Source organism: Somniosus microcephalus, chromosome 20 (assembly GCF_052327205.1).
Source record: "Somniosus microcephalus isolate GS21.2 chromosome 20, FLI_Smic_1.0, whole genome shotgun sequence".
NCBI classification, from domain to species: Eukaryota; Metazoa; Chordata; class Chondrichthyes; order Squaliformes; family Somniosidae; genus Somniosus; species Somniosus microcephalus.
In genome coordinates this window covers 76,826,451-76,840,575 of record NC_141006.1, presented here as the reverse complement: position 1 = coordinate 76,840,575, position 14,125 = coordinate 76,826,451, and the positions used below count along the sequence as shown (strand labels likewise).

At 46.1% G+C, this 14,125-nt stretch overlaps 1 protein-coding gene across 6 annotated transcripts in view; it reads left to right on the top strand.

Annotated features, from left to right (window-relative positions):
• taf12 (TAF12 RNA polymerase II, TATA box binding protein (TBP)-associated factor) overlaps window positions 1-12,191 on the top strand; it is a 50,379-nt gene extending 38,188 nt beyond the window's left edge. For all 6 annotated transcript variants that reach the window (XM_085963036.1, XM_085963034.1, XM_085963038.1 and 3 more), the window contains 3 exons: window positions 5,099-5,213; window positions 8,552-8,640; window positions 11,767-12,191. In XM_085963036.1, the coding sequence (XP_085819162.1) occupies window positions 5,099-5,213; window positions 8,552-8,640; window positions 11,767-11,802 (240 nt within the window). In that variant the 3' untranslated portion in view covers window positions 11,803-12,191. The remainder of the gene's footprint in view (window positions 1-5,098; window positions 5,214-8,551; window positions 8,641-11,766) is intronic.
• The last annotated feature ends 1,934 nt before the right edge of the window (window positions 12,192-14,125 follow it).

Genomic DNA, 14,125 nt, shown 5'->3' with positions numbered 1-14,125 from the left:
CCAATGGGGAGAAAGGGGGCGGTGCACTATATACAATACAAGGTAAAACACTGGAGCAGGCAATACAACGTGTGTAGTTAAATACAGAGTCTGATGAATGACATATTTCATCACATTCACCCCTTCTACAGATTTAGTCTGTCCGGGGGTGTGATAGTCCTCTGTGACCGACGTAACGGTTGCGGTGCCGCGGGTGCCGGCTGGGTGTCCCGGGTGACCTCCTGGGTCTCTGCCGGGGGCGCCACCGGGGTTGTTGAAGGAGTAGGTGGTGGGGGTACCGTTGGCTGGTGTTCTTCCGGGGGTGATGAAAGAATAGTGGGTGGAGTGGGTGGGTAATAGTTGTTGTGGTTGTTATCGTTGTTGCTGTTGTTGTTGTAGTCGTTGTCGTTGTTACCGGCTGGGGCGAGGTCTTTTATGGACACAGTGTCCTCCCGTCCGTCGGCGTGCCGGACATACGCATATTGTGGGTTGGCGTGGAGCAGGTGCACTGGCTCCACGAGAGGGTCCGTCTTGTGGCCCCTCACATGCTTCCGCAAAAGTACCGGACCTGGGGTGGAGAGCCATGACGGTATGGATACGCCTGAGGTGGATTTCCGGGGAAACACAAACATTAGCTCATGAGGCGTGGCATTAGTGGCGGTACACAATAGTGACCGTATTGAGTGGAGCACATCTGGGAGGACTTCCTGCCAGCGGGAGATAGGGAGGCCCTTGGTCCTTAGAGTTAGGGTGACTGCCCTCTATACTGTCCCGTTCTCTCGCTCCACCTGACCGTTACCCCGGGGGTTGTAGCTGGTGGTACGGCTCGTGGCAATCCCCTTGGACAGCATGTACTGGCGTAGCTCTTCACTCATGAAGGACGCCCCCCTATCCGTGTGGATATAGCTTGGCATACCGAACAGGCAGAACAGGCTGTTGAGGCATTTAATGACCGTGGCGCTGGTCGTGTCTGGGCAGGGGAAGGCGAATGGGAAACGGGAGTATTCGTCCACAATGTTCAGGAAGTAAACATTGCGGTCGACGGACGGGAGGGGGCCCTTGAAATCTAAGCTAAGCCGCTCAAAGGGCCGTGTAGCTTTGATTAGGTGGGCTCTATCAGGGCGGTAGAACCGAGGCTTGCACTCAGCGCAAGTGCGGCAGTTCCTGGTCAGGGACCGAACTTCCTCAATCGAGTAGGGTAAGTTGCGGGACTTTATGAAGTGGAACAGCCGTGTGACCCCTGGGTGGCAGAGGTCGTTGTGGAGGGTCTGTAGCCGATCCCCGATGGCGTTGGCACACATCCCTCGTGAGAGGGCGTCGGGGGATTCGTTAAGGGCCCCCGGCCAGTATATGATGTCGTACTCGAAGGTGGAGAGCTCGATCCGCCACCTAAGAATCTTATCATTTTTAATCTTCCCCCTCTGTTTATTATTGAACATAAACGCTACCGACCGCTGGTCGGTAAGTAGGGTGAAGCGTTTGCCGGCTAGGCAGTGGCGCACTGCCTCCACGATGGCTTGGGCCTCCTTTTCCACGGAGGAGTGTCTGATCTCGGGCCCCTGGAGGGTCCTCGAGAAGAAAGCTACGGGCCGCCCCGCCTGGTTGAGGGTGGCCACCAAGGCAAAGTCGGACGCATCACTTTCCACTTGAAAGGGAGTGTTCTCGTCCACTGCCTGTAGCGTGGCCCGCTCAATATCCTGCTTAATGCTTTTGAAGGCAGCATGGGCCTCAGCAGAGAGCGGGAAAGAGGATGCTTTCAAGAGGGGGCGGGCTTTATCGGAGTAGTTGGGGACCCATTGGGCATAATACGAGAATAACCCCAGGCACCTTTTCAGGGCTTTGGGAGTGTTGGGCAGGGGCAGCTCCCGTAGGGGGCGCAATCGGTCGGGGTCTGGTCCGATTTCCCCATTCTCCACCACGCTGCCTAGTATGCAGAGGCGCGTGGTGTTGAAAACGCACTTGTCCTCGTTGTAGGTGAGGTTGAGTTTTTGTGCGGTTTTCAGGAACCTCGCGAGGTTTGAGTCGTGGTCCTGTTGGTTGTGGCCGCAGATGGTGACGTTGTCGAGATAGGGGAAGGTTGCCTGCAAGTGGTGGTCATCGACCATGCGGTCCATCTCCCTCTGAAAGACCGAGACCCCATTCGTCACCCCAAAGGGGACTCTGAGGAACTGGTAGAGGCGTCCGTTTGCCTCGAAGGCGGTGTATGAACGGTCCTCTGGTCTGATAGGGAGCTGGTGGTACGCTGACTTGAGGTCGATGGTGGAGAACACCCGGTATTGGGCGATTTGGTTCACCATCTCGGATATGCGGGGTAGCGGGTAGGCGTGTAGTTGGGTATAGATGTTGACTGTTTGACTATAGTCAATCACCATCCGCTTCTTCTCGCTACCCCTCACCACCACCACTTGGGCGCGCCACGGGCTGTTGCTGCGTTCAATAATGCGCTCCCTCAGGAGCCTGTCTACCTCGGTCGCGATAAACCGCCTGTCCTCCCAGCTGTACCTCCTGCTTTTGGTCGCTATTGGCCGGCAGTTAGGGGTAAGGTTCGCGAATAGCGAAGGCGGCTTTACCTTCAGGGTAGCCAGACCGCACACTGTGAGGGGCGGCTGGGTCCCACCGAAATTGAGCGTGATGCTTTGGTGGTGGCACTGAAAATCCAGGCCCAAGATCACGCTCACACATAAATCCTTCATAATTAACTGTTTAAAATTATTATATACAGTGCCTTTAACGGACAATCGTACCACGCAGTAACCCGCAATAGTCGATATCTGGGTTTTGTCGGCCATAGAGATCGTGCCCTGAGTAGGGACTATAGTTAGAGAGAGTCGTTGTACCAGATCAGGGTGAATGAAGCTCTCCGTGCTCCCGCTGTCAATTAAACATTTAACCTTGCACCCGTTTACCTCAATGTCCACCATCGATTTGGATAGTGGGTGCGGTCTGGACTGGTCCACTGTGATCGACGCCACTGTAGGGCCCTGACCGGGACAAGATGGTGGGCCACACGAGGCCGGGTAAGATGGCGTCCACGATGTCTGCTCGCGAGATGGCGGGCCCCACGAGGTCGGACAAGATGGCGTCCAAGATGGCCGCTCCCACGGCACGCACGCGGTGGCGGTTTTGCCTGCGGGGTTCCCTCTGCACACCTTCCCAAAGTGCCCCTTCTTACCGCACTTACAGCAGGTGGTGCCTTTCGCCGGGCACAGGTTCCTGGTGTGCTTCGGCTGCCCGCAGAAGTAGCATTTGGGGCCCCGATGCGTCGCGGCGGTCGTAGGGCTTCTGGGGGGAGAGCAGGGCCCCGACAGTGTTGGGCTACCGGGCGGGGAAGCAGAGGCGGCGTGGGCCGCGTGGCCTGACGAGTAGGAGTCAGAGTTCTTCTGAGCCACATCCAGCGATCGCGCTGTGTCCACAGCCTGTGTCAGATCTAGGCCCGTTTTCTCTAGCAGTCTCTGCCGGATGTAATTAGAGCTAAGGCCTGCGATAAAGGCATCCCAAATAAGCTCGTCTGTGTATACCGTGGCTTTCACGTCTTTGCATTTGCAGTCTTTGCCAAGCACTCTTAGGGTGACTAGAAAGTCCTCTAGCGACTCTCCGGGTCGCTGTGTGCAGGTAGCAAGCAGGTGCCTGGCGTACACCTCGTTGGTAGGCCGCTGATAGTGGGCCTTTAGAATGTTGCAGGCATCCAGGTAGGTGGCGGCATCTTGGATGAGTGGAAAAACCCGGTGGCTTACCCGATTCTGCAGGATCCTGAGTTTCACATCTCCGGTGGCTTTAGAGGCTGTGACGGCTTCGGAGTTGGCCATAAAAAATTCCAAGCACTGGAACCAGTGTCCAAACCGTGCCGATGCATCCGAAGCATGCGGGTCCAAATCCAAGCGTTCCGGTTTCAAAAGTTGATCCATCGTTAAAAGTTTGCTAATAAAATTGATGCGCCTCAATAACTTCAAGACTCAAAGTTAACTGAATAAAACAAGGCTTTTATTAGCAAAGAAAGATGCCTGTGTCTTCACCTAGTGTTCTGCTGCAAGACAAGCCTGGGCTTGTCTTAAGTAGGGCCAGGTATGGGCGGAGCCGACACATCCAATGGGTAGAAAGGGGCGGTGCACTATATACAATACAAGGTAAAACACCGGAGCAGGCAATACAATGTGTGTAGTTAAATACAGAGTCTGATGAATGACATATTTCATCACATGTAGTTTACAGCTTCAATCACATGATCTAATAGTGTTCGGGTCTTCTGCTGCCTGAAGGCTAACAACAACTTACATTTGTATAGCATCTTTAACATAGAAAACCGTCCCAAGGCGCTTCACAGGAGTGTTATCAAACAAAATTTGACCCCAAGCCGCATAAGGAGAAATTGGGGCAGATGACCAAAAGCATTGTCGAAGAGGCAGGTTTTAAGGAGCATCTTAAAGGAGGAAAGAGAGGCGGAGAGGTTTAGGGAGGGAATTCCAGAGCTTAGGGCCCAGGCAGCTGAAGGCACAGCCACCAATGGTTGAGCGATTAAAATCAGGCATGCTCAAGAGGCCAGAATTAGAGGAACGCAGATATCTTGAAGGGTAATGGGGCGGGAAGAGATTACAGAGATAGGGAGGGGTGAGGCCATGGAGGGATTTGAAAACAAGGATGAGAATTTTTAAATCGTGGCGTTGCATAACCGGGAACCAATGTAGGTCAACGAGCACATGGGTGATGGGTGAATGCGAGTTAGGACATGGGCAGCAGAGTTTTGGATGACCTCAAGTTTACTTAGGGTAGAACGTGGGAGGCTGGGCAGGAGTGCGTTGGAATAGTCAAGTTGAGAGGTAACAAAAGTCAATTCAATTAGCTAATTGTAGTAGCAAGAGGCTCTATTCAACTCCTGTACGAAGCTACAGGGCAGATACTGCATATAAAGTCATACTCTGGTTCATAGGGAGCAACGGTTCGCTTATGTCTGCTGTTTGGTACTGAATGCGAGAAATATCTCAGTAAAACCTAAAATCATGATGCTTGTAATATACCTCTAATTGTTTGCATGACATCTGTAGGTAAGGACCGTGTGCTTCTGTGTGTTTGAACCACATGCAATATTTTCATCAAGAACAATTTTTGTGTCTCCCACATGCAGATGCTTTTGCAGATTGCTGATGATTTTATTGAAAGTGTAGTGAGTGCCGCATGTCAACTAGCACGTCACCGCAAGTCAAACACACTGGAAGTCAAGGATGTTCAGCTGCATCTTGGTATGTTTTGAAGAAGTATTTTCTCTTTTTGTTATTTTATAAAACATTGTCCCAAAACTAAACTTCAAATACAGATGCTTATGAATTGCACATAAAGAAAAAAAGACTTGCATTTATATAGCGCCTTTTTACGACCTCAGGACGTCCCAAAGCACTTTACAGCCAATGTAGTCACTGTTGTAATGTAGGAAATGCGGCAGCCAATTTGCGCATAGCAAGATCCCACAAACAACAATGAGATAATGACCAGATAATCTGTTTTTAAGTGATTATTTGAGGAATAAACATTGGCCAGGACACCTATATTTATATTTACATGTTACAGTAACTTTCAGCATAGATTTTTGTTATTCGTTCCTGGGATGTGGGCGTCGCTGGCAAGGCCAGCATTTATTGCCCATCCCTAGTTACCCTTGAGAAAGTGGTGGTGAGCCGCCTTCTTGAACCTCTGCAGTCCGTGTGGTGAAGGTGCTCCCACAGTGCTATTAGGGAGGGAGTGCCAGGATTTTGACCCAACGACGATGAAGGATCGGCGATATATTTCCAAGTCAGGATGGTGTGGAACTTGGAGGTGGTGGTGTTCCCATGCGCCTGCTGCCCTTGTCCTTTTAGGTGGTAGAATTCGCAGATTTGGGAGGTTATTGCTAATCAACCATAATAGTCACAGGGGGCAATAAAGTCTGGTTGTAAGCTTTAGTATTTTGTGTTAGTTAGTCATTGCATTTGAGAGTGCATCAAATTACAATATTCTCTTGATCATTTTTTAACGGATTATTGAAAAATCATAAACGAGTTGAGGCTTCCAGTTGCTTTTAAGTAAAATTATTATTTTATTCATGCACCCCTTCAATTAATAATGGTTATTGGTTTAGGCAAAAAAAGGGAAAGGCACAGCAGGTTGATCAGGAATACTTTGATTCAATTTATACGTCAAGAAATATTGAATTACAATCACCTCAGCAAACAGTAACACGAAATTCACAGGCGGATGCAAATCTCCGATTTTGCAACACAGGTTAATTCTAAGGTTGAGTCGTCCAACACAATATTTATAGAAAAACATAGTACAGGGAACTGCCACGGCTGAACAAAAATTAAACGAGGAGTTTAAAGAGTGTGCAGGGACAGAGGGACCTGGGAGTTAATGTGCATAGGTCCCTGAAGGACATATTGAGAGAGAGGTTAGCAAAGCATATGGGATCTTGGGCTTCATAAATAGAGGTATTGAGTACAAAAGTAGAGAAGTTGTGCTGAACCTTTATAAAGTGCTGGTTAGGCCACAACTGGAGTATTGTATCGTGTTCTGGTCATCATGTGAAGGCCCTTGAGAGGGTGCAGAGGAGATTCCCCAGAATGGTTCCGGGGATGGGGGATCTTAGCTACAAGGACAGGTTGTAGAAGCTGAAGTTGTTTTCATTAGAGCAAAGGAGGTTGAGGGGTGATTTGATAGAGGTGTACAAGATTATGATGGGTTTGGATAGGCTAGACGGGGAAAGGCTGTTCCCACTAGTTGATGGTACAAGGACTAGGGGACACAGATTTAAGGTTTAGGGCAAGAGATACAGGGGGGATGTGAGGAAATACTTTATTACACAGTGAGTGGTGAGGACCTGGAACTCGCTGCCGCCGGAAGTGGTGGAAGCGGAGACACAATGTTTTCAAGGGGAGACTGGATAGGCACTTGAGGGAAATAAACTTGCAGGGCTACGGGACAGAGAGCTGGCACGGACTTGATGGGCTGAATGGACTCCTTCTATGCCGTTATGACTCTGACTATGACTCAGAATAAATAACGGTTTGGTACATGGCACGATGCATTAACATTGTGTAGACTTGCTGCAATCGTTGATGTTTACACAGCGCAGCTTGGGCTGCAGCGTAGCAGTTTTGTTTGAAAAGAATGTACAATTACTGCTGCCCGCACATTATTAACAGCAACACTCACTAATTGGTAAACAAAGACAGTTTCTGTCTAAAATTCAATAAGCCACTTCAACATTGTTAACATTGTACATCGTTCTTCATGCAGTTTTTGAATATGCAAAAAAAAATGGAATATTAAAACATATTTTTGTTTTACAATATTTTATCATTGGCCAATTTGGCACCAATCTTCTCTTTAAGCAGCTGCACAACTCTCGGGACCTCCCGGCTCGCTGGCTCTTCAGTGCGAAAACCACGCATGCGCAGTATTTTGAATGGGCCGTGCACTCAAAAAAATAAAAAAATTAAAAAAAAATAAGTGGGAACATTGTTTGGCACTCTGCCATGGCCTTTTATCAAAATGGAATGAAAAATATTCCTATAATGCAATTATGGTTAAAATGACTAAAATGTAATTTTTTTCTATTAAAAGTCTATTGGGCCAGAAATTCAGGCTGGAGGCTTCCCGCGGGCGCAAGCCCCCGACCGGCACTTACCTTGCACGCCAGCCGTTGTGCTGTGGGGCCACGTGGGATTCCGATCCTGGGCCTCCTCCAGCTGCCGGCGCGCAGTGCTCGTGTATCTCAGCGGCGAAGTTAGTTCGCAGCGTCCCCTGGGATCTCGTGGGCCATGGGGAGCCAATTGGAGCAGGGAATCTCCATTCATAGATTTGACAGGAAGACCTGTCAAATCTATGATTAGAGATCAGCCCCAAAACCTAAGTAAAACTTCAAATACATTTTTTTAAAAACATCACATTTTTAAAATAACTATAAATTACATAAATTAACTTTTAAACAAAAATTTAAATTTTTGAAAAAATTAAAAGTTTTTAAGGGGGCTAAAAATAAACTTACGTTTCTTTAAAGTATTTTAAAATAATAAACCTGTGGAAAAAAGTTTTAATTTTACTTAATTAACCTCTTACCTTGTTAAAAGCAGGCCCTGCGACTGCTTTTTTCACGCGCAGCTGCTGGGGACTTACCCGCACGGAGAAACATGTAAAAAAAAAAAATCGGAAGTTCCAGGCGTACACGCTGCCTCTCTGGCGCACACGTTTGACCTGTGAACTTCCTTCAAGGGAATGAAAGTTCCGGTTTCCCGCGCATGCACGAAACCGGCACTTTCGTTGGCCCTACGCGTGAGTACCCAGCGCGTACTCACCCGTGGGGACCCGAATTTCTGGCCCATTAAGATATTGTTGCACTAAACTCTCCGGGTTATTGGCTGAGGAAGCCAATCCTATTTTCAGGTTGTATTGGCTAACGGGTTGTGATGGAGAGTTTTGCTTTTTATTCAGAATTTTATAGGGGTTTATGTCTTGGTGCATGTTTTGCTTACGAGAACGTGTCTTATTTTCCAAAACACTGAGCCGTTGTCGCTAACCAAGTGTGTCTACGCTTTCTTTTATACAGAACGCCAGTGGAATATGTGGATACCAGGATTTGGTTCAGATGAAATTAGGCCGTATAAGAAAGCCTGCACAACAGAAGCGCATAAACAGGTTAGAAATACGGCTTCTTTCAAAATGTATTTTAGTACCATTATTTTTACACTACTATCCATAACTTACCCTGCAATATATTAACACTTGGACATTTTCCTAAGCATAGAATCATCGAAATTACGGCACAGAAGGAGGCCATTTGGCCCATCGTGTCTGTGCTGGCCGCAAAAGAGCTCTCCAGCCTAACCCCACTTTCCAGCTCTTTGTAGCCCTGCAGGTTACAGAATTTCAAGTGCGTATCCAAGTACTTTTTAAATGCGATGAGGGTTTCTGCCTCTACCACTCTTTCAGGCAGTGAGTTCCAGACCCTCACCACCCTCTGGGTGAAAAAAATTCTCAACTCCCCTCTAATCCTTTTACCAATTACATTAAATCTGTGCCCCCTGGTTATTGACCTCTCTGCTAGGGGAGATAGCTCCTTCCTATCCGCTCTATCTAGGCCCCTCATAATTTTGTACACCTCAATCAAGTCTCCCCTCAGCCTCCTCTGTTCCAAAGAAAACAACCCCAGCCTATCCAATCTTTCCTCATAGCTAAAATTCCCCAAACCTGGCAACATTCTCGTAAATCTCCTCTGTACCCTCTCTAGTGCAATCACATCCTTCCTGTAATGTGGTGACCGGAACTGCACGCAGTACTCTAGCTGCGGCCTAACTAGTGTATTATACAGTTCAAGCATAACCTCCCTGCTCGTATATTCTCTGCCTCGGCTAAAAAAGGCAAGCATCCCGTATGCCTTGTGTATGGCACTCCACTTTGTTTTCCACTTATGAAGTAATGTGTTTTTTATTCTCCTCACACATACTGTGAATTTCTTCACTGCTTCAGTGATTATTATGTTTTACATCTGTGCGAGTAGGACTGACCTCTTCCAGTTGGTAGACCCTGTGCGCCCTGTTCTGTAACCAACACATCAATCAAGCAATTTAATTTGTATTTTAAAGAACGGGGAACAACTCCATTTAGTCCTAGCTCCTGTAGTTTTTGAATTTGTCCAAAGAGGATGGATACTTTTAGCAGTTTCTTAAAAAAAATAATTTGAGCTCAAGGATAATCCCAGCAATTATGTTTGCAGTATCGCAGTTTATTTTGAGAGCTTTTTGGTGTATTTTAAAATATCCTGTTAAACTGGGAATTAACTTTATAAACAGTACATTTTTGTGCTGATTTAAGACAGCTAAACTTCAAAGTGGGAGTTACGTGCACAGTCCCTAGGGAGGGAGAACAGAAAAAATGCAAGTCATCCAAATCACTGGAGCTCATCTCTCGGCATCTGATTACAGTCAGTTATATTTCTTGACGTGAATTAATATACAGGAAACTCTTTTTTTATCCGGCACCGACGGGACCGGCGTGGTGCCGGTTTATCAAAAAGTCTGGATTACAGAGAGGTATAGTTAAAAGGTACGAGAGCTCCGTACACAGCAACAAATCCAGGCTTCCCTGTTGCATAGCAACTGGTGCAGGAACCCCGGCCACAGACCAAACGTCCCTGTTGGTGCAGGAACCCCGGTTACACGGCCAGATCCAGGAACAGCCACTAATATGAAGTAAAACTTATCTGAACCTACTCCTGAATTTTGCCGGTTAACAGAGATTTCCGGTTATTTAGGTGCCGGTAAATCGAGAGTTTCCTGTATCCAATTTACTGAAATGTTCAGTAGCCCAGTTGGTTCAGAGTCCTGTTTGGATCGAGAAGGTCCTGGGTTTGAATCCTGATTGAGTTTACTCATCTTTCATCCTTTTGAGGCGGATAAAATGAGTACCATTTCATAGCATGGGGCGGGGGAAGCAGGAGACTTCATGCAGTGCTTGCCACACTGCCACATTATCCAGCTGTTCGTCAATTGGGAACCAGGCCAACACTCAATAGACATTTGTGTCTAGTAAAGGCCAACTGTTGTGGGAATTCTCTTTCTCCCTCTTGCTTTCTGAGTGATGTAACACAAATAGTGAAAGGAAGCATGGCTGAAATTCATGTTATGTTCTCTTTGGTAGAGCAGTTCTACCTTTGGTAGAACAGGTACAGAAAATAATCAAAAAGGCTAATGGAATGCTGGCCTTTATATCTAGAGGACTAGAATACAAGGGGGTAGAAGTTATGCTTCAGCTGTACAAAGCCCTGGTTAGACCACACCTGGCGTACTGAGAGCGGTTCTGGGCACCACAACTTAGGAAGGATATATTGGCCTTGGAGGGAGTGCAGCGTAGGTTTACCAGAATGATACCTGGACTTCAAGGTTACGAGGAGCGATTACACAAATTAAGGTTGTATTCCCGAGAATTTAGAAGTTTAAGGGGTAATCCGATTGAAGTTTTCAAGATAATAAGAGGAACAGGTAGGGTAGATGGAGAGAAACTATTTCCGCTGGTTGGGGAGTCTAGGACTAGGGGACATAGTCTAAAAATTAGAGCCAGACCTTTCAGGAGTGTAATTAGGAAACACTTCTACACACAAAGGGTGGTCGAAGTTTGGAACTCTCTTCCGCAAACAGCAATTGATGCTGGGTCAATTGTTAATTTTAAATCAGAAAATTGATAGATTTTTGTTAATCAAAGCTATTAAGGGATATGGGCCAAAGGCGGGTGTATGGAGTTAAGTCACAGATCAGCCATGATCTCATTGAATGGCGGAATAGGCTCGAGGGGCTCAGTGGTCTCTTCCTGTTCCTATGCTCTGAGACCCTTGCTTTTTTTGGGAGGGAGGGGGAAATAAATTTGATTAAATAATATTTGGTTTCAGTGACTGTAATTATGTTGGACCGCTGCTGTTCTCGCTTATCCTTTGTGATCTTCGAGAAAGTACAACTTTGCTGGGTGTTTTAGTCAAACAGTGTTTTCTCATAAGCTTTCACAATTGACATAAACCAAAAAAATACATGGCACAATAATCCTGCTTTTTATTTTGCTGATCCAAATAACTTTAATGGTCACAATGTGTTTTTTTTTACTTGACTAATGCATTCTTTACATCTGCTTTTCCACAAAGTTATCTCATTTCATCCATTTTAGTGACATGATTGCAGATCGCATTATGTTTTAGACTGTGTAACATTTTCAAATAAGAATTGCAAATGAAATCCTGTGTCTTTGTATGACCGTGTGGCGGTTTCTTTCTTCCAGAGAATGGCGCTGATACGTAAAACAACCAAAAAGTAAAGCGTTGATGAACCGACCATTTCTGCGACAAAGTTCTGAACGTTACAAGACATTCTCAGGCTTATCCTCCATTTCTGTAGAGGAACCTGCGATGGCCGATACAGTGTGTTTGATTTTTTTTGTGAAAATGAGCTAATGGTAGGACTTTGTACTCGTACCAACATCCTGTAGCAATAGGTTTGGTACTTGATGCTCCTTCCTGAATACAGAATTTAAGGACTTGTACAAAGTGGATGGTGTGTGTATGAAGCTGTGACATTTCTTTGTTCATTAATGGTAGTGTGATATATTGGGACTTTCCTTGGTGGAGTGTTAAGTAGTTGGTTTTCATATCTTTGTATAGAGGTAATGTTGACCATTTTTGCCAATAAAATATAACTCAACTTGAATGCAAATGCTCCGTATATTTGTAATCTACAATGTTGGAGTTGAAACCACAATGCAGCCAGGGTACTCCCTTAAATCTTTCCTACATTCCTTGGAGGGTTAGGTTTATCTACTGTAGTGAACTTGGCCATATTTTCTTTGTAACTTTAAAAATCTGTCATTGAATAGTACAGCACAGGAGGCCATTCGGCCCATCGAGTCTGCGCCGGCTCTTTCGAAGAGCAATCCAGTCAGTCCCACTCCCGCTCTTTCCCCATATCCCTGCAAGTATTTCTCCCAAGTATTTATCCAATTCCCTTTGGAAGGCTACTATTGAATCTGTATCCACCGCCCTATCAGGCAGCGCATTCCAAATCCTGACCGCTCGTTGCATAAAAAAGTTTTTCCTCCTATCGCTTCTGGTTCTTTTGCCAATCACCTTAAATCTGTGTCCTCTGGTTATCGACCCTTCAGCCACTGGAAACAGTCTCTTTATTTACTCTATCGAAACCCTCCATGATTTTAAACACCTCTATCAAATCTCCCCTTAGCCTCTCTGTCCCTATAATGATTAAATGCACCACCCTTGTTCAGAGCTAGAGGATGCGAGGCTTGATGCCTGCTCTAGCTGGGTTAGCTAATCCTGCAGCGGTGTAGACACTGCCATTGACCCACAGTTAACTGTAGGTTAAGTAATGATCAATCTTGACTGATTTCCTCCATAGTTAAATGCCTGCTTTTCAGTCACTTGGGGCAGTAGTAGAGGGCAGCTGACACCTTGTGAAATCATTCCCCACCACAAGTTGTCTTGGGGGGGGGGGAGGGAGAGAAGAAAGAGTTAATATCTGACATAACTATTACAGTAGCTCACGCACACCTTCCTTTATTAACCTGCTAAAAAAAAATATATCTTTCGTGTTTGAAAGTAATGGGAATGCTTTATGAGTGTTGTAAATTTAAAATCTAGCCCTGATGCAATTTGCCTTTATTGGCAAGTTTTTCAAAGTCCGAGGGAACCTTGAATTATGCAGTAGAAGCCTTTTACTGTTGTACACCAGTCATTGTTTTACAACAAAGTGTTTAATTATGGATTTTCCACTATGCTAAATTATCCTAAACTGTGCGCTGCTGTACAAAGAGATTGAGAGATACTCATTACTGAGGTTATGGTATTTGATTGTATATTTAATTTTCTTCAGGACAGCGTATCCTAGGAAGCTACAGTCCTAGAATCATCCTGCCCAGAGGGAGGCCATTCGGCCCATCATGTCTGTGCCGGCTCTTTGAAAGAGCTCTCCAATTAGTCTCACTCCCCCTGCTCTTTCCCCATAGCCCTGTGAATTTCTCCTTCAAATCAACTGTGTGTACATTTTTATTACAGTAGTGCTGCTGGGACTAGTTTCCATTATAATGCACAGCAACTAAACAGGTCACCTTTTAAAATTAACTTGTAGCCTATTGATTGGCTTTCGACACAGAAGGTTCCAGTCTATTTTTACAGTCCCTATGATGAAACATAGGAGCAGGAGTAGGCCATTCGGTCCCTCGAGCCTGTTCCGCCATTCAATGAGATCATCCAAACTCAGTACCCTGTTCCTGCCTTCTCCCCATATCCCTTTAGCCTTAAGAAATATATCCAACTCCTTCTTGAATATATTTAATGAATTGGCCTCCACTGCCTTCTGTGGTAGAGAATTCCACAGGTTCACCACTCTCTGGGTGAAGAAATTCCTCCTCATCTCAGTCCTAAATGGCTTACCCCTTATCCTTAGACTGTGACCCCTGGTTCTCTCCCAACCATTGGGAACATCCTTCCTGCATCTAGTCTGTCCAGTCCTGTTAGAATTTGATAAGTGTGCACATAGGAGTACAGCATGTGTGTTGCTGGTCTTAGAGGTGATTCCTTATTCCCACAGCACAATTCCAAATCTCCACAAAATGAGCATTGTCCATAATT